Raw genomic sequence first — 26,781 nt, forward strand, 5'->3', positions numbered from 1 at the left:
CGGAAGTGAAACATGGATGATAAATAGTTTAGACAAGAAGAGAATAGAAGCTTTTGAAATGTGGTGCTACCGAAGAATGCTGAAGATTAGATCGGTAGATCATGTAACTAATGAGGAGGTGCTGAATAGAATTGGGGAGAAGAGAAATTTGTGGCATAACTTGACTAGAAGAAGGAATCGGTTGTTTGGACATTTTCTGAGGCATCAGGGGATCACCAGTTTAGTATTGGCGGGTAGTGTGGAGGGTAAAAAACGTAGAGGGAGATGAAGAGATGAATACACTAAGTAGGTTCAGAAGTATGTAGTTTGCAGTAGGTACTGGGAGATGAAGCAGCTTGCACAGAATAGAGTAGCATGGAGAGCTGCATCAAACCAGTCTCTGGACTGAAAACAACAGCAACAACAAGGACAATATACAAATTTTAAAGCAAAATACTTTACAAAGACATTATAATATTAATGTAGTATACAACTTGATCATGGGCAACATTTTTAGTTCCTCTTTTGGGCAGACCTACCCTTGAACAAATTACATTGTGTATGGAAGAAACATGGCAATCACAAATTCATACCATAGTTCTTAACAGAAGCTTCTCCAGGCATTCCAAAGATACGCTGCAATACACACAAAACTATTCACTCAATGAGAAATTGAATTAGGTACTAACCTAGTAGCACGTAGCAACTCTTTCTCTCGCAATCACAGCAATGATGCAATGTGGCCTCATTCTGTGTGACATGGAAATCTTTGGTGAGACATTCTAATCCTGGAGCAGTCAGTATCTTCCCACTACCCACTACTCTTAACAGTCATGTACTACGGTGGAAGATGTGTTTTTTCAGAATGCACATGGAGAAATTAAAACATTTAGCACAAAGAACACCCCTATCTTTGTATCAGCAGAAGATGAATCTTAAATGTAGTGACATGTTCAAGCAAAACGGTTCTTCCTGAAAGGATGATCTGAGTGGAAATAGGCAGAGTCATCATTTATGTGAAAGATATGTGGTTATCACATAGGATCGTTTGGAGATAACACACACTAAGTATTGAATACGCATTTATTATGCACTGGTACAGAACAAATATGGCAGTAGAACAAGCTATGCACTGAAAGTGAAGACTAGAACAAAGCAGTCCAAAGAAGCAAAAGTCACCCCCCACCCCCGGTAGTGCAGATCATGGTGGAGGGACACTTCATTACACAAATTCGTAATCTTGGTGCCAGCGCGGTGGTTGTAGGCAGTGGCCGGCGCAGGACGTGGGCGCGGCAGAGGCAGCAGTGAAAGAGTCCCGTGGTTCCAACAGCTGCACAGGTGGAGAGGCGTCAACCGAAGGCAGGTCAGCATCCTCGGTCGGCTGACGGTGATTCCTCGACGAACTCGGCAGGAAGAAGGAGGGGTTTGCCGTATAGAATCTCAGCAAGCGAGACATTCAAACCTTCTCTATGAGCTGAGCGGATACCCAGCAGAACCCATGGGAGGGTCTCCGACCATAGGCCGCTGTAGCACATTAGCGAGGCCTTGAGTGCGCAGTGCCACCACTTGACCAAGCTCTTCAACTGCAGGTGGTAAGCCGTGGTTTGAAATTTGGTTACACCGCAGAGTCACGCAAAGCAGGTGGACTCAAATGGCGTCCCTGCTTGGTCATGAGAGACAGGGGACAGCCCAAGAAAGCAACCCACACCAAGACGAAAGAAGGGGCGACGGTCTCAGCCATGATGTCAATGAGTGGGACCGCCTTGACACAGTGGGTCACACTGTCAATGATCAATAAGATGTATCTGTAACCCTCGGATGCGTGGAGGGGACCGACGACATCTATATGGACTTGCCAAAAACACCCCTTTGGAATGTCAATCTCGCCCAATGGGGGTTGAGCGTGCCTGCAGACTTTTCTGCGCTGGCATGAGACCTATGACAAGTGCCATTACTGATGGCTGAAACTCACGTAGGAGGGTTGACAATAGGGGTCAAGAAGCTATCTGCAGGCAACGTCGGTTCACTGACTTTGGTGAACTGGGGCGATGTAGGCGTAATGCCGGCTGAAGTCAGCAATGGAAGACGTGATGCAGGAGTGGAGCATACAGATGTGTCTTGTAGATTTGTCCACAGTGGTGAGAAATCAACAGGAGGCAGTAAAATGCTTGGCACAGGAGCAGATTGGTGAGAAGATGCTGTAGAGGTATGTGATGGACCGCCTCATTGCGGTTCTGCAGATAGGCGAAGTATGGTGTGCCGTACATGTGACAATGCAGTGGAGGTAGTGGCAAGGCAGGTGCAGAAGGCATCATTCTGGGTACGGAGTTTGTCGATTTGTGAGTGCATGCCTGACAGGTCATCGAGCCTTGTAGTAATGTGTTCAACCAGGGATGCACATGTGGAAAGCGTAGCCAAGGAGGCAGAGAGCAAAGTCATGCTGGAGTTGTGTGAGCACGGAACTGTAGTCAGACTAGTGATGGAGCGCGGCAGTCTGCAGATCTGGTGAAAGATCATAATGGAGTAAAAAATCCAACCTGATCACAGGTTCATCCACATCGGCAATGTGGAAGGTCCAATGGTAGGTATGAGCTGGTGATAGGTGAAGTGACATCTTGATGGAGCCATGGACCGCAGTAGGAAAACGATTGGCAGCGATCAAGGCGAGGGTAGCAGGTGATAGTGCTTCGGGGGGGGGGGGGGGGGGGGTTGCTGCGACACTATGCATATTCCCCATGCATAGAAATATTTGATTCACAGTTGTGGAACTTTGTAGGCACGTCAAATTATCCTGAAGGTAACGATGTAGAGGAAGGATAAACCACTGTGTCTTTAACTGGAAGGTCATCCACGTTGCTGTTAGGCAGCGTGCATTTTCCATGTTGTGGCTGCTGTTGTGCTGCCACGCTAACTGTTGGCCACATTGTGCACGCTAAGTGTTGGCCACGTTGTGCTGGGTAAGGTAGGTAGCCGCCAGTGTGGCCAGGTGTAAATAATTGTTCACTTTTAACCAAATTCGAAGTAGGTACATTTATCCACTCGTGATTGCAAGCATAGTTAATGGGGCCTGTTACACTTGCACCGAAAGACACTGGCAGATCCATTGTGGTGGAAACAATGTGGATTGGCACACGAAGTTCGTAAATAATGAAAACAATCACAAAATAACTTGCGATGAGACAATGACAGTGTCTGAGTCACCACTGTGGTTATCATGTAGGATCGGTTGGAGATAACACACACTAAGTATCGAATACACATTTATTATTCACTGGTACATAACAAATATAGCAGTAGAACAGGTTACATGCCGAAAGTGAAGACCTGAACAAAGCAGTCCAAAGAAGCAAAAGTCACTAAGATAGGGCACTCTGCACCAGAGAAGCCACAGATACTTACCACTATAGAACTGTTCCCCTTACAACAATCATTCAAGCAATTTCTATAGATGCACACATTCCGTGTATCATACAGTGTAATATTTATTTGCATGTTCTAGTTAAAGAGGTTCTCGGTGACTTTATTTCACAAATTTTCCACCATTATTTATTGCAGGGCTTTTTAATTCATACAATATTCTTAGAGTATTTGTGTCAACTTGATCCAGTTGTACAGTTTTTGAAGACCTCATTGAGTCAGAAGATATATAGCTTCTAAATAGATGTGGTAATATGCACTTTAACACTGCAGAGGTGTCATTCTTTGTTATTAACATCACATTCTGCACCTTGAAGACATTGCTCTGTAATAAATGAATGAATACTTGCATTGATAGAATATTTCAAGAAGGAAAGTCACTACAATAGTGTTCAATAGAGCAAAATGGGTGCTACATAATAAACTAGATATTGCTGAATGCCAAGACAGTGTCCAGAACTGGATGGGTCAAGCTACAAGGGTGCTCTACTATGATGATGTTCCACATCTTACAAAGATCTTTGACTGTTGTCAAAAGTAGTATGCCCCCTGGTAGAAAGAAAAGTGTTGCTCAGCAGTTACTGCCAATTTTGCCAACATGTGATGATTCCAGTATTGCTGAAATCCTGACAGCCCTTCCTGCCATGAGGGCAAAGGAATGAATAATAAGTAAAGAGAGCAAAGGCATCACGATTGCTTATGCACTTAATAATCATTTCATTAACTAAAAGAGAGTGGGAGAAGACTACAGGACTTCTGCAAAACATAACAGTAACTGCTAACTGAAGGAGGAGTGATGCCAGATACCACTTGGAGATGTATCTCAGTCCAGTATGGGTTATTTCATATTGATCACATCCACTGTAAACAATGATCAAACTCTGTCAACATAAAGCTTTAATGAGAAGGGCACTTGAGATTTTCTTTCCAGTAACATTTAGAAATACATTTGGTTCTTTTCCATGTGGCATTTGGAATAGTGCATCAGATAACAACTGAATCCAGCAAGACATATCATTAAACCTCAAAAAGGAGGTAAAAACAATAAACCTAACAGTCTCTGTTAAAATCTGTCTGACTGGAGACTGCCTCCTTCCATGAGTTGGGAATCTTGCCACCCTTCATGAAACCTGGGATGGACTGTGTATTACACATCAGCATTTTGCTGTTTGTAGATGATCTTGGTTCTCCTCCAACCTTGCGGTGAATGCTCACATCTGTGGGGATTGGTAGAGAAGCCAGACAAACAAGTTGTTCCTCAAAAAGGGGAAGACGCCTTTTTAATAACTGCAAGGGCAACAGTTTGCGTGACTGAGTCATCCAGCCTCATAACATTAGCAAACATGGCCTTGCTATGTTGGTTCTGAAAATAGCTAAAAACAAGGGAAAACTACAGCCGTGACTTCCCGAGGGCATGCAGCTATATTGTGGCTTTAATGATGATGGCCTTCTCTTGAGTAAAATATTCCATATGTAAAATAGTCTCCCATGTAAACGTCTGGGCAAGGACTACTCAGTGCATTCTATGAGTCAAAGCGTGGAATGTTGAACCGATGTTGTTAATTGGGTAGGTATATTAGAGAAATCAGAAAGGGAAATAGTTTTAACTTAGATACACTAGGAATTAGTGAAGCTGAGTGGCAGGAAGGAAAAAAAGCCTCTGATCAGGTGAGTGCAAGGCTATAAACACAAAATCGAATAGGGTTAAGGCAAGAGTAGGTCTAATAGTGGATAAGAAAACAGAAATAGTAATCTGCTATGAACAGCATAGAGAATATATTACAGCAGCCAAGTTAGACATGAAGGCAACACCTGTAACAGTAGTACAGGTTTATGTCCATACCAGCTCTGCAGATTATGACAAGATTGAATGAATGTATCATGAAATAAAAGAAATTGTCAGATAGTTAAGAGAGGTAAAATATAATTGTGATGACCAGCTGGAATTTGGTAGTAGGAAAAGGAAGTGAAAGAAAAATTGTAGGGGAACATGTACTAGGGAAAAGGAATGGAGGAGGAAGCCACCTGGGGTTGAATTTTGCACAGAGCATAATTTAATCTAAGTTCTTGAAAACAGTCACAAGTCATACTTTGTATTTTTTATTGACCAGTTTCACTCTCCAAATGAACAAGAGCATCTTCAGAATACACACCGTAAAAATTGAGATAATATGGAAAACTTATTGATCTTACTTAAAGTGCATAGTCTGCTTCCAGTATGGAGACTTACATTTAAAGTTGGCTAACAGCTCTAAAGATTGCCTTTTAAGTTGTTGGCTGATAGCTCTAAAGTTTAATTTGGCTGTACCATAGTACTTAAATTTAAAGTACAGTAGTAAATGATGACGTTGACACTGCCAAAGATGGAATTGATTGTACAACAGTGCTTGTAACATCCATGGTATACTCTATCCAAAGATAATTTCCAGAAGTACAGCCAAAATAATCTTTAGAGCTATCATCCAACTTTAAAAGCAACCTTCAATGCTGTCAGCCAACTTTAAACATAAGTCCCCATACTGGAAGTAGAATATGTACTTCACCTAATGTCAGTGTAACTTTTCCATGTTGTTTCAATTTGTACCTTTTGCAGTGTATATTCTCATGATGCTCTTGTTCATTTGAAGGGCCGAACTGGTCAGTAAAAAATACAAAGAGTGACAATTGACTGTTTTCGAAAACTTAGTTTTAAGAGATGCTCCCCCTGCTGGCAGTGTGCCAGCTCTTCATAATTTAATCACCACAAACACTTGGTTTAAGAATCAAGACAGAAAGTTCTACATGTAGGCACCAGGAAGTTTCCGATAGTTTTTATAACGGTAAGACATATTTCAAAATGAGGTTTTAAAGTGTACGGCATTACCTGCGGCAAATGTGAATTCTGACAATAATTTATTGCTTATGAACAAGAGAGGAAAACCAAAGCAATTTGACAAAGTTAGAAACTTGCAGAGATGTTCAGCTTGTAAAAGGGAGCATTAGACAGCAACTGATGTAAACATGGGAAAGAAGTCTGATAGAAGATGAATGGGTAGATTTGAGAGATGGAAGAGAAAAGACAGTGGAGGTAAAAATACAAGGACTTGTAAAAATTCTGTGTAACACAAGAGATATTGAATTTAATAGTTCATGCAGCAGACTGTACTAGGTGGCATCGCAGCTGCCTGCCTGCCTGCCTGCCTGCCCCCATTGCTGCGAGTGGCTCAGTAAATGTGACATGGCACAATGCCACCACTGGCATCAATCACAGTTTGCAGTGCCTCCGAGTCAATTTCAATATCGCTCATTGGCAGGTATATTAAATCCCTCCTCCCTTAAATCAGCATTTAAGACTGGAAACTGAAAATGTCCCAAGTTATGCCAATGCTTGCGGGGATGGGGAGTAGGGGGGGGCGGGGGGGAGGAGGGAAGGAGGGAAGGAGGGAAGGAGGGAAGGTGGGCAGGGCATCAGAGCACTCCCACCAAAGGATCCTGGACCATGGACCCAGCTGAAGACTGAAGAGCAATTGGAGGCGGCAGTGCCAGACTACACCAGTACACTAGGAGTGAGGGTAAGTCAGGGTGGAGGGAACAGTACTGCCCTAATAGGCTCCCACACCAATCTCTTCTCGCCGACCCTCTCCAACGAGCTGGGGACAGAGGTACGCCTGGTGGTGACCCTGGTGTCTGGCTTGGGGGATGAGGGCGGAGGGTCGGGAGTACAGATTGTGACAGCTGGTTGCGATTATGGGTCAGATGGGTGTGCACGGTTGTGACGTCAACCAGCTGATGCCCCCTGTTGTCGACAACCATCCCTCGGGTCCATCCCAGACAGTGACTGAATATGTGTACCCAGACAAAGGATCCTGGACCGTGGACCCAGCTGAAGACTGTGGGCCTATATGCCGGCTGGTTGCACTGCGTGGGCTGCAGGGTGTCTAACAGGCTGTGATGCCAGCACCCATGCATTTGTTTCACAGGATTGACCCTGTTGATGGGGAAAGACCATTACATCGTAAGGAAGCTATATATGGTCTCCTGGGTAGATTATGTCTGCAAAGCCTTCTGCAACTATGTTTTGAATGTACCGACCATGCATTCAGCCTCTGTGATGGAAGCAGGATGAATGGGGGTGATGGTCTATTCAATGCCATTACAGCGACAGAAGGCCTGGAACTCCATTTACTGAATTGAGGTCCGATACCCAGTAGGGTTCACAATGTTCCCCCAGTGAAAATACTGAAAGGGCATGGATGGTAGCAGGGGTGGTAGTGGACGACATTCGAAATGCTAGGTGAGGGGGGGGGGGGGGGGGGCTTTCAGAGGGCATCCACCACCAATCAGCAGCCAAATAGCTTCCTAAAATGGCACAGCAAGATTGACAAAGAATGACACAATTCCAGAGACTTTACTGGTCTCATACAGATGTGATTTTATGTATATATACTGAAGCGACATGTGAAAATTTGTATTAAGGCCGGGAATCAAATCCAGGTCTACTGCTTACTAGCTATGCAAGGTTTCCTGGGTGGATGATGTCTGCAAGGCCTTCTGCATCTGTGTTTCGAATGTTGTGACCATACACGCAGGCTCTGTGCAGGTGTGTTAGCTACTAAGCCACCTCAGCACAGCGGTTCATACATCTGCATGGATTACCCCGGTGTGCCTCCCTCCTCAGTCCAAATTCTCACTGCAATTTCAGTCTGCTTTAAATGCCTCCTTACACACTGACAGGATTTCCAAGGCTCTCCACATTCTGGAATAGCATCTCAGCATTGAACATAAATGGGGGATCCATCCTGCAACTCAGGCGCAGGTACTTATACAAATGAAATGACACAATTTCAGAGACTTTACTGGTCTCATAACATATGATTTTATGTGTATAGTCTGAAGCAGGAAGTGAAAATTTGTACCAAGGCTGGGAATCAATTCCCAACCTTGGTAGAAATTTTCACGTGCTGCTTCAGTGTATATACATAAAATTAACAAGGGTCCCCACCCAACAGTGCTCAGAGTGGGGTCAAGTTGAGAAACAATGTGCAGGGGCTGCCTGATTGAGAAAATAGTTACAACAGGAATAGCACACACATTCAATGTCAGCATTGATGCTGGGCCAGTAGACACACAACTGTGCCAATGGCTTCATGTACATCAGATTAGATTAGATTAATACTAGTTCCATGGATCATGAATACGATATTTCGTAATGATGTGGAATGAGTCGAATTTTCCAATACATGACATAATTAACAACATACTTAAGTTAATATAAGAACTTTATTTTTTTGTGTTTTTTTTGTTTTTCTTTATTTTTTTATTTGACTTTTTTAAATATTTTTGTTTTGTTTTTTTTTCTTTTTTTTCTTAATTTATATCTAAAAATTCCTCTATGGAGTAGAAGGAGATGTCATTCAGAAATTCTTTTAATTTCTTCTTAAATACTTGTTGGTTATCTGTCAGACCTTTGATACTATTTGGTAAGTGACCAAAGACTTTAGTGCCAGTATAATTCACCCCTTTCTGTGCCAAAGTTAGATTTAATCTTGAATAGTGAAGATCGTCCTTTCTCCTAGTATTGTAGTTATGCACACTGCTATTACTTTTGAATTGGGTTTGGTTGTTAATAACAAATTTCATAAGAGAGTATATATACTGAGAAGCTACTGTGAATATCCCTAGATCCTTAAATAAATGTCTGCAGGATGATCTTGGGTGGACTCCAGCTATTATTCTGATTACACGCTTTTGTGCAATAAATACTTTATTCCTCAGTGATGAATTCCCCCAAAATATGATGCCATATGAAAGCAATGAGTGAAAATAGGCGTAGTAAGCTAATTTACTAAGATGTTTATCACCAAAATTTGCAATGACCCTTATTGCATAAGTAGCTGAACTCAAACGTTTCAGCAGATCATCAATGTGTTTCTTCCAATTTAATCTCTCATCAATGGACATACCTAAAAATTTGGAATATTCTACCTTAGCTATATGCTTCTGATTAAGGTCTATATTTATTAATGGCGTCATACCATTCACTGTACGGAACTGTATGTACTGTGTCTTATCAAAATTCAGTGAGAGTCCGTTTACAAGGAACCACTTAGTAATTTTCTGAAAGACAGTATTGACAATTTCATCAGTTAATTCTTGTTTCTCAGGTGTGATTACTATACTTGTATCATCAGCAAAGAGAACTAACTTTGCCTCTTCATGAATATAGAATGGCAAGTCATTAATATACACTCCTGGAAATTGAAATAAGAACACCGTGAATTCATTGTCCCAGGAAGGGGAAACTTTATTGACACATTCCTGGGGTCAGATACATCACACGATCACACTGACAGAACCACAGGCACATAGACACAGGCAACAGAGCATGCACAATGTCGGCACTAGTACAGTGTATATCCAGCTTTCGCAGCAATGCAGGCTGCTATTCTCCCATGGAGACAATCGTAGAGATGCTGGATGTAGTCCTGTGGAATGGCTTGCCATGCCATTTCCACCTGGCGCCTCAGTTGGACCAGCGTTCGTGCTGGACGTGCAGACCGCGTGAGACGACGCTTCATCCAGTCCCAAACATGCTCAATGGGGGACAGATCCGGAGATCTTGCTGGCCAGGGTAGTTGACTTACACCTTCTAGAGCACGTTGGGTGGCACGGGATACATGCGGACGTGCATTGTCCTGTTGGAACAGCAAGTTCCCTTGCCGGTCTAGGAATGGTAGAACGATGGGTTCGATGACGGTTTGGATGTACCGTGCACTATTCAGTGTCCCCTCGACGATCACCAGTGGTGTACGGCCAGTGTAGGAAATCGCTCCCCACACCATGATGCCGGGTGTTGGCCCTGTGTGCCTCGGTCGTATGCAGTCCCGATTGTGGCGCTCACCTGCACGGCGCCAAACACGCATACGACCATCATTGGCACCAAGGCAGAAGCGACTCTCATCGCTGAAGACGACACGTCTCCATTCGTCCCTCCATTCACGCCTGTCGCGACACCACTGGAGGCGGGCTGCACGATGTTGGGGCGTGAGCGGAAGACGGCCTAACGGTGTGCGGGACCGTAGCCCAGCTTCATGGAAACGGTTGCGAATGGTCCTCGCCGATACCCCAGGAGCAACAGTGTCCCTAATTTGCTGGGAAGTGGCGGTGCGGTCCCCTACGGCACTGCGTAGGATCCTACGGTCTTGGCGTGCATCCGTGCGTCGCTGCGGTCCGGTCCCAGGTCGACGGGCACGTGCACCATCCGCCGACCACTGGCGACAACATCGATGTACTGTGGAGACCTCACGCCCCACGTGTTGAGCAATTCGGCGGTACGTCCACCCGGCCTCCCGCATGCCCACTATACGCCCTCGCTCAAAGTCCGTCAACTGCACATACGGTTCACGTCCACGCTGTCGCGGCATGCTACCAGTGTTAAAGACTGCGATGGAGCTCCGTATGCCACGGCAAACTGGCTGACACTGACGGCGGCGGTGCACAAATGCTGCGCAGCTAGCGCCATTCAACGGCCAACACCGCGGTTCCTGGTGTGTCCGCTGTGCCGTGCGTGTGATCATTGCTTGTACAGCCCTCTCGCAGTGTCCGGAGCAAGTATGGTGGGTCTGACACACCGGTGTCAATGTGTTCTTTTTTCCATTTCCAGGAGTGTATAATAAGAACAGCAAAGGACCCAAGACTGACCCTTGTGGAACCCCATTCTTGATAGTTCCCCAGTTTGAGGAATGTGCTGATCTTTGCATGTTATGAGAACTACTTATTTCAACTTTCTGCACTCTTCCAGTTAGGTACGAATTAAACCATTTGTGCACTGTCCCACTCATGCCACAATACCTGAGCTTGTCTAGCAGAATTTCATGATTTACACAATCAAAAGCCTTTGAGAGATCACAAAAAATCCCAATGGGTGGTGTTCGGTTATTCAGATCATTCAAAATTTGACTGGTGAAAGCATATATGGCATTTTCTGTTGAAAAACCTTTCTGGAAACCAAACTGACATTTTGTTAGTACTTCATTTTTATAGATATGTGAAGCTACTCTTGAATACATTACTTTCTCAAAAATTTTGGATAAAGCTGTTAGAAGGGAGATTGGATGGTAATTGTTGACATCAGATCTATCCCCCTTTTTACGCAAAGGTATAACAATAGCATATTTCAGTCTATCAGGGAAAATGCCCTGTTCCAGAGAGCTATTACACAGGTGGCTGAGAATCTTACTTATCTGTTGAGAACAAGCTTTTAGTATTTTGCTGGAAATGCCATCAATTCCATGTGAGTTTTTGCTTTTAAGCAAGTTTATTATTTTCCTAATTTCAGAGGGAGAAGTGGGTGAGATTTCAATTGTATCAAATTGCATAGGTATGGCCTCTTCCATTAACAGCCTAGCATCTTCTAATGAACACCTGGATCCTACTATATCCACAACATTTAGAAAATGATTATTAAAAATATTTTCAACTTCAGACTCTTTGTTTGTAAAGCTTTCATTCAATTTGATGGTAATACTGTCTTCCTCTGCTCTTGGTTGACCTGTTTCTCTTTTAATAATATTCCAAATTGTTTTAATTTTATTAGCAGAGTTGCTGATTTCAGACATGATACACATACTCCTGGATTTTTTAATAACTTTTATACACATACTCCTGGATTTTTTAATAACTTTTCTTAATATAACACAGTAGTTTTTATAATTTTTGATAGTTTCTGGGTCACTACTCTTTCTTGCTGTCAGATACATTTCCCTTTTCCGGTTACAAGATATTTTTATACCCATAGTAAGCCATGGTTTGTTACAAGGTTTCTTACGAGTATATTTAACTATTTTCTTGGGGAAGCAGTTTTCAAATGCATTTACAAAAATGTCATGAAATAAATTATATTTTAAATTGGCATCAGGTTCACGGTACACCTCATCCCAGTCTAACTGCTGTAGGCTTTCCCTGAAATTTGCAATTGTTAAATCGTTGACTGAACGTACTACTTTGGAGGACTGTTTAGTATTGCTGAATGGAGCTATGTCATATATTGTAACTAGCTGTGCACCATGATCAGAAAGACCATTCTCAACAGGCTGAGCATTTATCTGGTTAAACTTATCTTGGTCTATAAAGAAGTTATCTATCAGTGAGCTGCTATCCTTTACCACCCGAGTAGGAAAATCAATAACGGGTGTCAAATTGAAAGAACCGAGTAATACTTCAAGGTCATTTTTCCTATTACCCTCTTTCAGAGAATCTACATTGAAGTCCCCACAAATAATAATTTGCTTCCCCCTGTCTGACAGATAGCACAACAAGGAGTCCAAATTTTTCAGAAATAGATGAAAATTTCCTGATGGGGACCTATATACAGTTACAATTATAAATGTGCCTTTATTTAATTTAGGCTCACAGGCACATGCTTCTGTATGTTTCTCTACACAAAACTTTTTTGTTTCTATACTTTTTGCACAATGATAACTTTTGACATATATGGCAACTCCTCCTTTCTCCATATTTTCTCTCATTACATGTGCAGAGAGCTTATAACCGCTTACATTTACCTTATCCATATCAGTAACAATGTGATGCTCAGACAGGCATAGTATATCTATTTCATTCTCAGCTTCTAAATCTTCTAAACAAACCAGAAGCTCATCTACTTTATTCTTTAAACTCCCAATATTTTGATGAAATATACTTACATTTTTTTAATTATACTTTTATGAGAACCTTTCCTTATTCTAACATTTGCAGTACTCTCCTGTCTGAGTTTCTCATTGTGCTTAGGCCTCGTTCCTATACCAGTGGTCACATGGTGTTCAGAGAGGCAGATTATGTCAACTGGGTTGGGTGACTTTAATTCATCAATGGAATTACCTAGGACTGAGATACAACTTGGTGGAGATAAAATTTCTGGTGATTGGTGAAAATTTATAATTGGTAGCTGTGATTGGTGATCCAATGTGTTAGAATTGTGCTGTTTAATTTCTTTCCTAAACTGAAGATTTGTTTCAATCCTGACCTCTCGTAGAACTTGACATCTTTCTGTCTTACCTATCCTAAAAAAGGTGCTGCTCCAACACCTGTAACCACTGGTATTTTACCATTCATGGCAGTGCCTCCCCCCCTTAAATTTCCTGCTATTACCCCAGCCAGTTTCCCCTTCCCTTTCCTGTTGAGATGTAGGCCGTGCCTGGTATAGTCCCACCTACTGAGATAATCAACAGGAACCACACCAATATGAGCCCCCGCACCCGACCCAAGCAGCCGTTCCAACTCCAAATTAACTCTCCCAACAGAAGAGTCCAAATGAGGCCGGTCATGGCGTCTCAGGACAGATACAAATTCAACATTGGTGTGTCTCGATGCCGACGCAATCTTTACCAGGTCACACTCTATACTGTACCCAGGATCTCTGTCGATGCTGTTCCCTGGCCCTCCCACAATAACCACGGTGTCTTCCCTGGTAAATCCTTTACAGAGTGAACCTAAATCCTCTGTCACCTGATCTAGACTAGCACTTGGTTTGAAAAAATTTGTGACCTGGTATTCTGGTCCTAATCCCTCCTGCAGAAGTTGGCCTACACCTCTGGCATGAGAACTGCCTAACAACAAAACTTTCTTCCTTTTTGATGACTTTCCTACATTCTTTTTCAATTTCCTATTGAAAGTTTGTTGTGTCCTGTCTACACCTATGCAAAGGCTTGAAAGAGCTGGAGGATACAGGGCCAGAGTTGGCACAAAATAATAACTCAGTGCCAGCGTCCTCTGTGGCGAAATTAAAGATACCCTTTGTGGTGTTGAGCCAATTGTGCAATGTGAAAAAATTACCAAAATCCACATCAGCCTGGCTGGAAACGTGTTCAGGCCATGCGTTCTGTACCACAGGCGAAACTTTCCACAGGACCGGGTCACAGGACTATGACGTGGCTACTTTGCACACAGGCAGGAGGAATACAGTCAGAGTTTGTTGTAAATGTTAACCCAGGGCAAAAAAGACTGTTTCGTGGCAATCTAATTTCACATGGGCCCCAGGAGGAAGGTGGGATAGAGTGTCTACTTCGATGTGTTGGATGGTGGGACAAAAGTGGATTTCATAGTGATAACCACTTAAAAACAATGTCCAGCAGTGCAGATGCTGTGCCATCTTTTCTAGATGCTTAGAACAATAGCTGAACAATGAAATCTGAGCATGTGGTCAGTCAACAGGTGGATTTGTTGCCACTGAAATACACATGACATTTCTTGACTCCAGAAATAATCACTAAAGCCTCCTTCTTGATTTACAGTTAGTTGAACTGTGCCACGGTCAACATTTGAGAGGTAAAAGCAATTGGCCATTCATATTCATCTGACACATTATAGGACAAAACTGCACGATTCTGTAATGGCACGAATCTGTCACAGATGTCAACAGCAAGCCTCGTGCATATTGCAACAGACACCATGTCACTTTGAGACTATCCTCATGGCTCTGGAAAACTGGTATATAGGTGACTGACCCCACAGTTATTTGACACCCTTCTTGTACAGCTGTTGTAAGGAGTGTGTAATATGTGACACATAGGGAATAAACTTGAGATAGTACATGATTCTACACTGAAATGAATGCAACTGTTTAAGATTATTAGGACTCGGCATATCAGTGATCGTGTCAATGTCGTTGCATACCCAAGTCACTAAGAATGGGTCCCAGATAATTGACAGTGGGTGCAAAGAAATTGCATTTTTCCAGCTGACAGTGTAAGCCATTATGTCTTTTAAGGGGAACTATGTACATCATCCATTGACTGGTTGAAATGGGGGGAAATGATGTCTTGGTCCTGAAGTCAAGTGAGTTCTGCTTGAACACAGAAATGGTAGTGAATGAGCTTTACAATATTTTGACATCACTGAAGGCTGCATAAAAATGTGAGCAGTAAAGTAATGGGCACACCTGAGCATAGGCTCAAAAATTGTATGAATTGCATAATGTGTCAAGGTGAGAACAGGGCACCATTTTGGGCGCTAAATTGACTTGTTCAACTTTTTTTGAACACAAAACTGGTAAAGGCATCTAAGCCAAAAGTGTTAGCAGCAGTAGAGGAGCTCACAAATAAGATGATTAGTGAAGATTTGACATTTTTGTACTTAGCTGCTATTGACAGTTCTCCGAGAAGAGAAATGGAATAGCAGCTGTAAGACATGATCTGGTGCTGGGTGAGCAGTGGAGAGCTAAGCCGCCAATACATATCACACTCACACTCCGTCTTGAAGCCACAAGTGGCCTATCGGGACCATCCGACCGCCATGTCAACCTCAGCTGAGGATGCGGATAGGAGGGGCGTGTGGTCAGCACACTGCTCTCCCGGCCGTTATGATGGTTTTCTTTGACCAGAGCCACTACCATTCGGTCGAGTAGCTCATCAATTGGCATCACGAGGCTGAGTGCAGGCCGAAAAATGGCAACGGCGCATGGCAGCTGGATGGTCACCCATCCAAGAGCCGGCCACACCCGACAGCGCTTAACTTCGGTGATGTCACGGGAACCGGTGTATCCACTGCATCAAGGCCATTGCTGCCAATACATATCCTTACTGATTATTGACCTGACTGCACTGGTGTCCAGCTGGAATTTCACAGACCAGCTGGAAAACATCAGGTTCAGTGTAAGTCTCTGCAGTGGCTGGGGAGCTGTGTGCTCCACAACTGTGATAGTGTGGGCTGATGTGCTGTTCCCATATCACTGCTGAGCTTGTCCTCAGAAAGCCATTTCTTGACACGTTGCTGCACAGTGGGACCATTTGCCATAAGCCCAGCAGTTCACTCTGAAGTGCTGGTTGCCACAGTCAGTGCAGGACTTTGACTTGTGTGAAGCATGTCGCAATGATGGGGTTGGGAAGGTGTTTCTGACTCACTCAGTTGATGATATAATAAAAAAGGCACTGGATGCTGAGAGGGGAACAGAATGATTGATGTGGTTAAGTCTCTCATGAGGTGCGAGCGATTTGGACACCCTCGAACACATGAAATAGCACTCGCATGACAAGCACTGCAAGTCAGCAGTATATCCTGTGTGAGACTGTGCATTTTGTTAACAATGCTGATTTAACTGTAGCCGACCCACAAGGTGTGTCTTGTATGACTGTAGTATTCGGTTAACAGGACATGGAGAACATTGAAAGACAAAGTACTAGTGGTCAGAGAGTGGTTGTAATTTCCACACCACTCTATATAAAAGACTACTAGAACACAAGAGCAAGGCACTTTGCTGTCTGCCAGAAATGCTATAAGCAGAACAGTGCAGTTCAAAATGATAGAGGTAGACTTACCAGCTCTCCAAAGACTTGTCAAAGTCTGTGAACTGCGCTGCAGTCATAGCTGTGACAACTGACTGATGTTGTTCCCACTGAGACATGCCCTGCCTATGCACGAGAGCTACATACTGTTCCTGCTGTTGGTGCCAGAGTTCCAGAAACATCGGGTCCAAAACACTGGCACCGGGTATGAATGTGTTGCTGAAAGCACAATTGGGTAAGACCTCATCACCACTTCTCTGTCAACTCACAATACAAATGCGTAATCTGTAAACAAAACCACATGTGTCAAAAGTGGATCACTGAATGAAAGCCAATAATGATAACAAAAAATCCAGTAAACAGAATAGCATGATTGATAACAGCACATGCAATGTACTGTATTAGACTGAGGCACTGCTGCGTGCTTGACCTCGTTGCTGCAAGCAGCTCAGTCCACATGACATGCTGCATGTGTCCCTGGTGGCAGCTGTCAATTGCAATCTGTTGTGCATCTCAGTTGCTGTCAATATTGGCCATTGGTGGGGATAACAGTCTATGTTAGCGAAACAAACTTGAGGACAATATTATAAAAAAAAGGCGGTAGGTGAAAACAAGATGAAAGATATGATACTCCAAGAAAAATCTGACAGAGCCCTGAAAGACCTAAATGGAAACAAGGACCCTGGAGCATATGACATGCCCACAGAATTATTGAAATACTTGAGAGAGTCAGCCTTGACAGAACTAATCATGTGGTATTCAAAGTGTGTGTGACAGTCGAAGTACCCTCAAGTGTCAAGTAGAATGTAATAATTGCAATGTGGCAAGCATAGATTGCTACTCACCACATAGAGGACATATTGAGTCGCAACAGGCACAGTAAAGAAGAATGCTAAGTTTTCAGACAATCGGACGAGGTCCTTTCTTCTGAAGTAGAAAAAACATAAACACACACACACACAGACACACACACACACACACACACACACACACACACACACACACACACACACACACACACACACACACACACGAGCCTGGGTTAAATGGCCATTTTGTGTGGACATTTCATTATTTGGTAGAAAGTAATAATTCCGGTTTCATGCAAGGTATGTGCAGATAGATGTGCATTACTGAACTATTAGTTTAATAACCAGCAACTACAAAATACTGGTGCAGATTACTTACAAAAGACTGGAAAAACTGATAGAAGCTGATCTTGAGTTAGATCAGTTTGGGTTCAAGAGAAATGTAGAAACCTGTGACTCTTGGACTTATCTTAGAAGATAGCTGAAGAAAGGCAAACCTATGTTTGTAGCATTTGTAGGTTTGGAGGAAGCCTTTAATATTGTAGGTCAGAAATCAAACCCACGTATACTTAGAGACATTTATTTTTACTGGATTACAGTCGGAAGTACAGCTCTAAACAAAAATCAAAAACAATGAATAAACATCAAACCATCAAAATTGGCTACTCTTCTAAGGAATAAACAATGTAGTTCACTGGTCGGTCTCTTGTTCCCACAGTATTGTTCACAGAAATTCTCACCCTTTGAAATTCTGAACTTATCAGGGATAACATACAAGGAATAAAAGGTTACGTAGAACTTTTATGGAAACCAGAATGTAGTTATGGGAAATGAAGGACATGAAAGGAAAGCTGTAATTGAGAAGGAAGCGAGACAGGATTGTAGCTTATCCTCAATGTTATGTTATCTGTACATTTGGCAAGCAGTAAAAGAACCAAGGAGAAATTTGGAAGGGGAATTAAAGTATAGGAAGAAGAAATAGAAATGTTGATGTTTGCAATGACTTACAATTCTGTGAGAAATGGCAAAGGACTTGGAGGATCAGGTGAACACAACAGATAGTGTCTTGAATAGAGGTTGTACAATGAACACCAAAGAAAGTAAAACAAGGGTGATAAAATGTAGTCAGTTTGAATCAGGCATTTCTGAGGGATTTAGATTAGAAAATGAGACACTAAAAGTACTCCATTCATTTTTCTGTATCGGGAGCTAAATAACTGATTGTGACAGACATAGAGAGGATGTAAAATGCAAACTGGCCATAGTACAAAAAATTATTCTGAAAAAGAAAAATTTGTTAAAGTTGAATATAAATTTAAGTGTTAGGAAGTCTTACCTGAATGCATTTGTCTGGAGTGTAGCCATTTATGCAAGTGAAATGTGAGTGGTAAACATTTCAGACAAGAGGAGAGTACAATATTCTGAAGTGTGGTGCTACAGACGAATATTGAAGATTATGTGGGTAGATCTAATATTTAATGAGAAAGTACTGAATTGATTTGGGGAAGAAGAAATTTATGGCACAACCTGCATAAAAGAAAGGATCAGTTCATAGATTCACACAATCGTAGCTTTCGGCAGTTAAGGCCTTTGCCAGCAGTCCACACACACACACACACACACACACACACAAAGTGCAACTTGCACACACATCTTCAGTCTCAGAGAGCTGAAACTACACTGCGATCAGCAGCACCAGTGCATGATGGGAGTGGCGACTCGGTAGAAGTAAGGAGGAGGCTGGGGTGGGGAGGTGGGAGTGGTGGACAGTGAAGTGTTGCAGTTGAGGATAGGAGAGGAGGTGCGGAGGGAGGAGGGGGTAAGTAGCAGAAAGGAGAGAAATAAAAATAAAAGAAATTAAAATACTGGATGTGGCGGTGAAATGATGGCTGTGTAGTGCTGGAATGGGAACAGGGAGATGGCTGGATGGGTGAGGACAGTGACTAACGAAGTTTGAGGCCAGGAGGGTTACGGGAACGTAGGATGTATTGCAGGGAAAGTTCCCACCTGCGCAATTCAGAAAAGCTGGTGTTGGTAGGAAGGATCCATGGCACAGGCTGTGAAGCAGTCATTGAGATGAGGGGTATCATGTTTGGCAGCATGTTCAGCTACAGGATGGTCCACTTGTTTTTTGGCCACAGTTTGTCGGTGGCCGTTCATGCGGACAGACAACTTGTTGGTTGTCATGCCTACATAGAATGCAGCACAGTGGTTGCAGCTTAGCTTGTAGATCACATGACTGGTTTCACAGGTAGCCCTGCCTTTGATGTGATAGGTAATGTTAGTGACCGAACTGGAGTAGGTGGTGGTAGGAGGATGTGCGGGACAGGTCTTGCATCTAGGTCTATTACAGGGGTACGAGCCATGAGGTAAGGGATTGGGAGCAGGAGTTGTGTAAGGATGGACGAGTATTCTGTGTAGGATCGGTGGACGGCACAATACCACTGTAGGAGGGGTGGGAAGGATAGTGGGTAGGACATTTCTCATTTCAGGGCATGACGAGAGGTAATCAAAACCCCGGCGGAGAATGTAATTCAGTTGCTCCAGTCCTGGATGGTACTGAGTTACGAGGGGAATGCGCTTCTGTGGCCGGACTGTGGGACTTTGGGAGGTGGTGGGAGACTGGAAAGATAAGGCATGGGAGATTTGTTTTTGTACAAGGATGGGAGGATAATTATGGTCAGTGAAGGCTTCAGTGAGACCTTCTGTATATTTAGAGAGGGGTTGATCGTCACTGCAGATGCGACGACCATGGGTGGCTAGGCTGTATGGAAGGGACTTCTTGGTATGAAACGGGTGGCAGCTGTCGATGTGGAGGTATTGCTGGTGGTTAGTAGGTTTGATATGGATGGAGGTACTGATGTAGCCATCTCTGAGGTGGAGGTCAACATCTAGGAAGGTGGCTTGCTGGGTTGAATAGGACCAGGTGAAGCAAATGGGGGAGAAGTTGTTGGGATTCTGGAGGAATGTGAATAAGGTGTCCTCACCTTCAATCCAGATAGCAAAGATGTCATCAATGAATCTGCACCAGGTGAGGGGTTTAGGTTTCTGGGTTTTTAGGAAGGATTCCTCTAGATGGCCCGTGAATAGGTTGGCATAAGATGGTGCCATGTGGGTGCCCATAGCCATACTGCGGGTTTGTTTGTAGGTAATGCCTTCAAAGGAGAAGTAATAGTGGGTGAGGATATAGTTGATCATTGAGACTAGGAAGGAGGTTGTTGGTGTGGAATCCATAGGGCATATGGAAAGGTAGTGTTCAATAGCTGTAAGGCTGTGGGCATTAGGAATGTTAGTGTACAGGGAGGTGGCATCAATAGAGACAAGCAGGGCACCGTGTAGTAAAGGAAAAGGAACTATGGTGAGCTGGTCGAGGAAATGGTTGGTATCTTTTATATAGGAGGATAGGTTCTGGGTAATCTACAGCTACATCTACATTTATACTCCACAAGCCCCCCCAACAGTGTGTGGCGGAGGGCACTTTACATGCCACTGTCATTACCTCCCTTTCCTGTTCCAGTCGCATATGGTTCGCGGGAAGAATGACTGCCGGATAGCCTCCGCGTGTGCTCAAATCTCTCTAATTTTACATTCGTGATCTCCTTGGGAGGTATAAGTATGGGGAAGCAGTATATTAGATACCTCATCCAGAAACGCACCCTCTTGAAACCTGGACAGCAAGCTACATCGCGATGCAGAGCGCCTCTCTTGCAGAGTCTGCCACTTGAGTTTGCTAAACATCTCCGTAATACTATCACGCTTACCAAATAACCCTGTGATGAAATTTGCCACTCTTCTTTGGATCTTCTCTATCTCCTCCGTCAACCCGACCTGGTATGGATCCCACACTGATGAGCAATACTCAAGTATAGGTCGAACGAGTGTTTTGTAAGCCACCTCCTTTGTTGATGGACTACATTTTCTAAGGACTCTCCCAATGAATCTCAACCTTGTACCCGCCTTACCAACAATTAATTTTATATGATCATTCCACTTCAAATCGTTCCGCATGCACACTCGCAGATACTCTACAGAAGTAACTGCTACCAGTGTTTGTTCCGCTATCATATAATCATACAATAAAGGATAGGTTGAAGGTGTTGGTCTACGAGAGCAGAGATTCTAGGAAGTGGGAGTGCGGGGAGTGGTAGGTGTAAGTAGAGAGATGGACTCTGGGGAGAGGTTCTGGGATGGGCCTAAGGATTTGAGTACTGACTGGAGATCCTGCTGCATTGCTGGAATGGGATCACTGTGGCATGGTTTGTAGGTGGAAGTATCTGACAGCTGATGGAGTCCTTCTGCCACGTAATCCTTGCGGTTCAAAATTACAGTGGTGGAGCCTTTGTCTGCAGGTAGGATTACAAGATGGGGATCAGTTTTTAGATGCTGGACTGTGGTTTTTTCTGCGAATGTAAGGTTAGTATGCATGTTGAGGGATTTGGGGAATGATGGTGAGGCAAGGTTTGAGGATAAGAACTTCTGGAAAGTTAACAGGGGGTGGTTTGGAGGCAGTGGGGGTGGATCACAGTTGGATGGAGGAGTGAACTGAGTTAGGCAAGGTTCAATGTTGGTTTTTGGTTGAGTCTGATTGGTCGGGTTGGTGGTGGAAAAGGTGTTTCCACTGTAGGGACCGGGAGAAGGAGAGAAGGTCTTTAAATAGTCCTGCATGGTTGAATTTGAGAGTGGGGCAAAAGGCGAGGCCTTTGGAAAGGACTGATATTTCTGTGGGACTAAGGCTCCTGGAGGAAAGGTTCATGACTGTGTTGTGGGTCTGTTTAGGTTTTGAGTTGTGTGTGGTGGTGGGAGGGAGTTTCGGAGGGGGGGGGGGGGGGGGGGGAGGTTTGGAGGCTGTTGTAGAAGGGGTGGATAGTGAATCTTTTTATTGTGCCTATCACAACTCAGCATCTCCGCTATATGGTGGGTAGTAACTTTCCTTCTCTCGTATTGTTACATTTCGCCCTCGATTTTCCATTGTTTGACCAGTTCGTAGAGTATGTCCAGTGGTATCAAGGAATTTTCAGCATGGTAGTAGAGGGAAAAGTGGAGAGTATAAATTGTAGGAGGAGACAAAGACTTGAATACAGTAAGCAGGTTCAAATAGATGTAGGTTGCCGTAATACTTCAGAGATACGAATCTTCCACAGGGTAGACTAGAATTGAGAGCTGCATCAAACGAGTCTTCAGGCTGAAGACATCAATCTTTGTATCACAATTACTAAGTTAATATTAGATATGCACTGGCTATTTCTCACAGCACATCATTTAAAAATTGTACTGTCAACATCCAGAGTCACCAACACTGTGTACTAGAGCTCATCATTGGATAAATATTCATAAATCAACCATGAGGAGTTAGTCTATGATGGATTCGTGTTTAGTAAGACCTGGTAGCACTAGCTGCAGATTGTATTATTGTTCCTATCAAATGATAGAGTAATTTGCCATTCTTTAGAAATTAAACAGGTCCATATACACTGAGGTGATAAAAGTCGCGGGATACAGTTACTTTCTTGTTGAGATACAAGGTCATGTATCTATACGCGGAAGTGTAGCTAAGGTTGAGGAATAAAAAGCTACTGTTGATAAAACCAGCAATACATCCATGGCAGTCCTGTTTATTGTCACTGAAATATGAGGAAGCATTTTTAACGCATCAGGTGGTGCACTGCCCTACAATGCATGAATTTCTCCCCTGGTAAGGTGCCCCACCCAGTAAGTGATGTTTGTAGTATACAGATATTGTATTCCACGTTGTAACAGAATGTGTTCTATATTTTGACAAGAGGGCAGGAACTGGCTTAACCAGTCAATTTGGTCTCGTTTTCATCTGAGAATGAGATTACGTATTATGTCCTATTTTCTATGTAAGTTGTTAGGCAGTGTGATCCGGAAAGGCAACCATTCACCTATGTCTGATTCACATGTTGTACATATACATACACAGGTGGGTTTCATTAGGGTAGCTGGTTGTATATGGGAGAGTATGTACTTAAGCTAGATAACTACTTTGAAAGCTATTGAAGTCTCTGTGATGTTATGGGACACACATCAGTCATTTTGTTTAGCTATTGTATTGGTATTTTAAATGTATCATAACAATAGATATGTAAGTGATAATGGGACAGAGAGGATCAGATTTCAAATTAGGTTATTTATTAAATATTTTTAAATATTTAACTGCATTTACCTCGGAATGTTTCAGTAGAGGCACTGATAATATTTGTCTTGACCACCCTAATCAGTCAATCAACTTGTCTGGTCATTAACACCATTTGGTTTAGAACCAATCTTAAGTATCAAGAATATCTTCAGAATCTCCATTGTGCTTTCATTGGAAACAACAACATTTTAGATTGTGGGAATTTTTTTGCTGTATCGTCACACTCACTGTGGTGGTAACATTTTGATTTGTCTCAAGCCATCAAACTACCCTTCCAAAACCATAGTTGTTGGGAAAGTGTCTTAGTAACCATCCTCCAACAAGATTGGTCACCAGATTCTCAGAAGTATTGTTCCGCAATTGATTGCTATGTCCTTGTCAGTTTCCTGGTGTTACAGACTATGAACTAAATGCAACATAATTTCCTTAATAAGTGCTCTCTGGTATTACAGTTGTGTTTCATTAAGAGACTTTGTCAGTGCCTTCTACTAATAACTTCATGTACATAAATAACTGCAACACAATGAGAGTTGCAGAAATCTTTTTGTGAGCCGTCATGAGCCAACATAGTGTTTCTATAAGCTGTATAATATTGTGCTTAATTTAGTGCACTCTGTAGTTATATGTCCACAATTAAGTTTATAATTCTCTTAACTGGAATAAACTCAGTGAACACGTTTCTAACATATAATTCAATTGTTGTACGTACAGCTGAATATTCATCGCTTCAAGGTGGTTGCACGTTTTGGACTTATGCATGTAGTTGCTACAAATTTATGTGTCTGGATTCGAACTTTGGTGCTTGAGAGCCTAAAAGAAATTTCTGCATACCAGCATCGACGTCTTGAATCATTTTTGGCTGCAGATGAAGATAGTGGAGTCGGTATGTATGAGATTTATTTCTTAGCCTGTAGAGTTTATTCACACTCTGTCTTTGACTTGACTTTTATTCATAATGAAACTGCAGAAAACAATTTTGGAATTTGATAAATAGTTCACTAGTAATGCTGGTTTTCGAATGAGAAGTTTAAAGTATGATAATGCTGCAAATTCTCAGTTAATCATTAAGTGCCCTGAATATGCCTTAGCAATTGAATGTGGCAGACTAGGACTTCATTTGTCATGACATATTCACAGCATTGGAGGTTAGCATTCCTGATTGTTCTGTATTGATATTGTTTTGCATCACTGCATAGTTATTGTTTTCATCCACAATGATTCATTAATTTGATTTCAGTGTGTCACATTCAGTTACTTACATGTCAGTTACAAATAGGTTTATATTTACAAATATGTTTGTATTTACTGCACTACATTTTTATTTGATTTGATTCTTAGTTGTTTAGTAAATGCTTTGTATACTGCATAATTTCCTTGTGATTTATTTCTTAAATTTTGTTTTGGTCACAATACCCAGACTTAGTCTCTAGAATGCAAGCAACTGTCAAATAAATAATGAGATAGTTGATAAAATCTTGTTGGGTGATCCACCAAGTGGTGGCACCATCTTGTCGCCACATTGCAATGAGTTTCATACACATTGTCTTAAGGCAAAGTTTGAAGATGATGGATACAAAACTCACTGAAATGTTGTGACAAGGTGATGCTACCACTTGCCCAATCACCCAACAAGATATTGTCATTGGGATATACCAAGAAAGCCTGCAGTCGCAATGAAATAGTTATTTGACAAAAGGAGATAGAAGGTATATTTTAGAATAGTCTTTTAATGATTTAATTATTAATGACCTGTGTAATGTACATTGCAACAAATGGTCTAGCCTGTAATCCCCCCCCCCCCTCCTTCCTCTCATCTCCCCTTCACTTACACACAGAATTAATTTTGTTCTCTTTCTCATCTGTTAGTATTATATGAATAAAACTTAAAAATTTACTGTCATTGTATATTAAACTCAAATATACAGTTATGAACAAATGTAAAATGGATTAAAGATATAAGCAGCTTGTGGTAGCAATGATTTTTTGTGGAAGCTCACAGAAAGTTAGAAATTGAAGGGATCAGCAGATGAAAGTGCTAACACTCAGCTATGTAAGGATTTGTCTGGTAACACTACATGCTGTGTTTACGAATACTCCTCATTTGGATAAAAAAGTTTTTTGTATGTACTGCTAGAAAGAGCTGTCTGATGTATTATTTGCTTGGTCTTTATCGTATTTCCATTCTAGTCTTTAAATTTGATCAAACAAACAACAACCAGCAACTCAAAATACGCAATTGTAGGTCAGTGCATTCTTCCACTGGCAATTTCATTTGTCAGCACCCATTGATCTTACTATTCATTCTTGTAAAATAAACATATTCTGAGCATGTAGTCATCTCATAAAAGGCACAGCCAAGCTGCAGTCTTAATTACAAAAAAAATTATTATGGGACAGGTACAAAAATATCAAAGACATGCAAATATGAGTATATTGTTACTACTAAAATCAAGGATCAGTAAACATTACTTTTGTGAAGTAGTAATGCAATTTCCCCTGTTGATAACAGTTTTTCTACTCAATCTTAGTTTACCCACTAGGTGACAATTTTTAATCAGTCAAATACATAAATGTGTCCTGTAGATCATACCTAAGGAACCAACTTCATAGAAGTGAAATTAGTTTTCAATAATACAGCAAAAAGAAGCAGTTCTTATAAACTGCCTAGTAACCCTAAATTATTTTGCTCAGTTCACACACAGTTTGACACTTTCAAAAATGTGTTTTTGTCTTCATTTTGTGCTAACTATAAGGGGTGTTCAAAAATAAATGAGCTGTGAAGTAGTAATGCAATTTCCCCTGTTGATAACAGTTTTTCTACTCAATCTTAGTTTACCCACTAGGTGACAATTTTTAATCAGTCAAATACATAAATGTGTCCTGTAGATCATACCTAAGGAACCAACTTCATAGAAGTGAAATTAGTTTTCAATAATACAGCAAAAAGAAGCAGTTCTTATAAACTGCCTAGTAACCCTAAATTATTTTGCTCAGTTCACACACAGTTTGACACTTTCAAAAATGTGTTTTTGTCTTCATTTTGTGCTAACTATAAGGGGTGTTCAAAAATAAATGAGCTGTAGGCATAATTACAGAAACCAGTACCTTTATGTTGGAAGTATTGAACCTGGCTGATGAGACACTTGTTCCACTGTGACAC

The 26,781-nt window shown here is 42.1% G+C and overlaps 1 protein-coding gene across 1 annotated transcript in view; it reads left to right on the forward strand.

Moving 5' to 3' along the window:
• LOC126475356 (proton channel OtopLc) overlaps positions 1–26,781 on the forward strand; it is a 763,792-nt gene that overhangs the window by 654,436 nt on the left and 82,575 nt on the right. Inside the window, exon 9 of the mRNA XM_050103169.1 lies at positions 24,333–24,504. Coding sequence (XP_049959126.1) covers positions 24,333–24,504 — 172 coding nt within the window. The remainder of the gene's footprint in view (positions 1–24,332; positions 24,505–26,781) is intronic.

Source organism: Schistocerca serialis, chromosome 4 (genome assembly GCF_023864345.2).
Source record: "Schistocerca serialis cubense isolate TAMUIC-IGC-003099 chromosome 4, iqSchSeri2.2, whole genome shotgun sequence".
Classification (NCBI taxonomy): Eukaryota; Metazoa; Arthropoda; class Insecta; order Orthoptera; family Acrididae; genus Schistocerca; species Schistocerca serialis.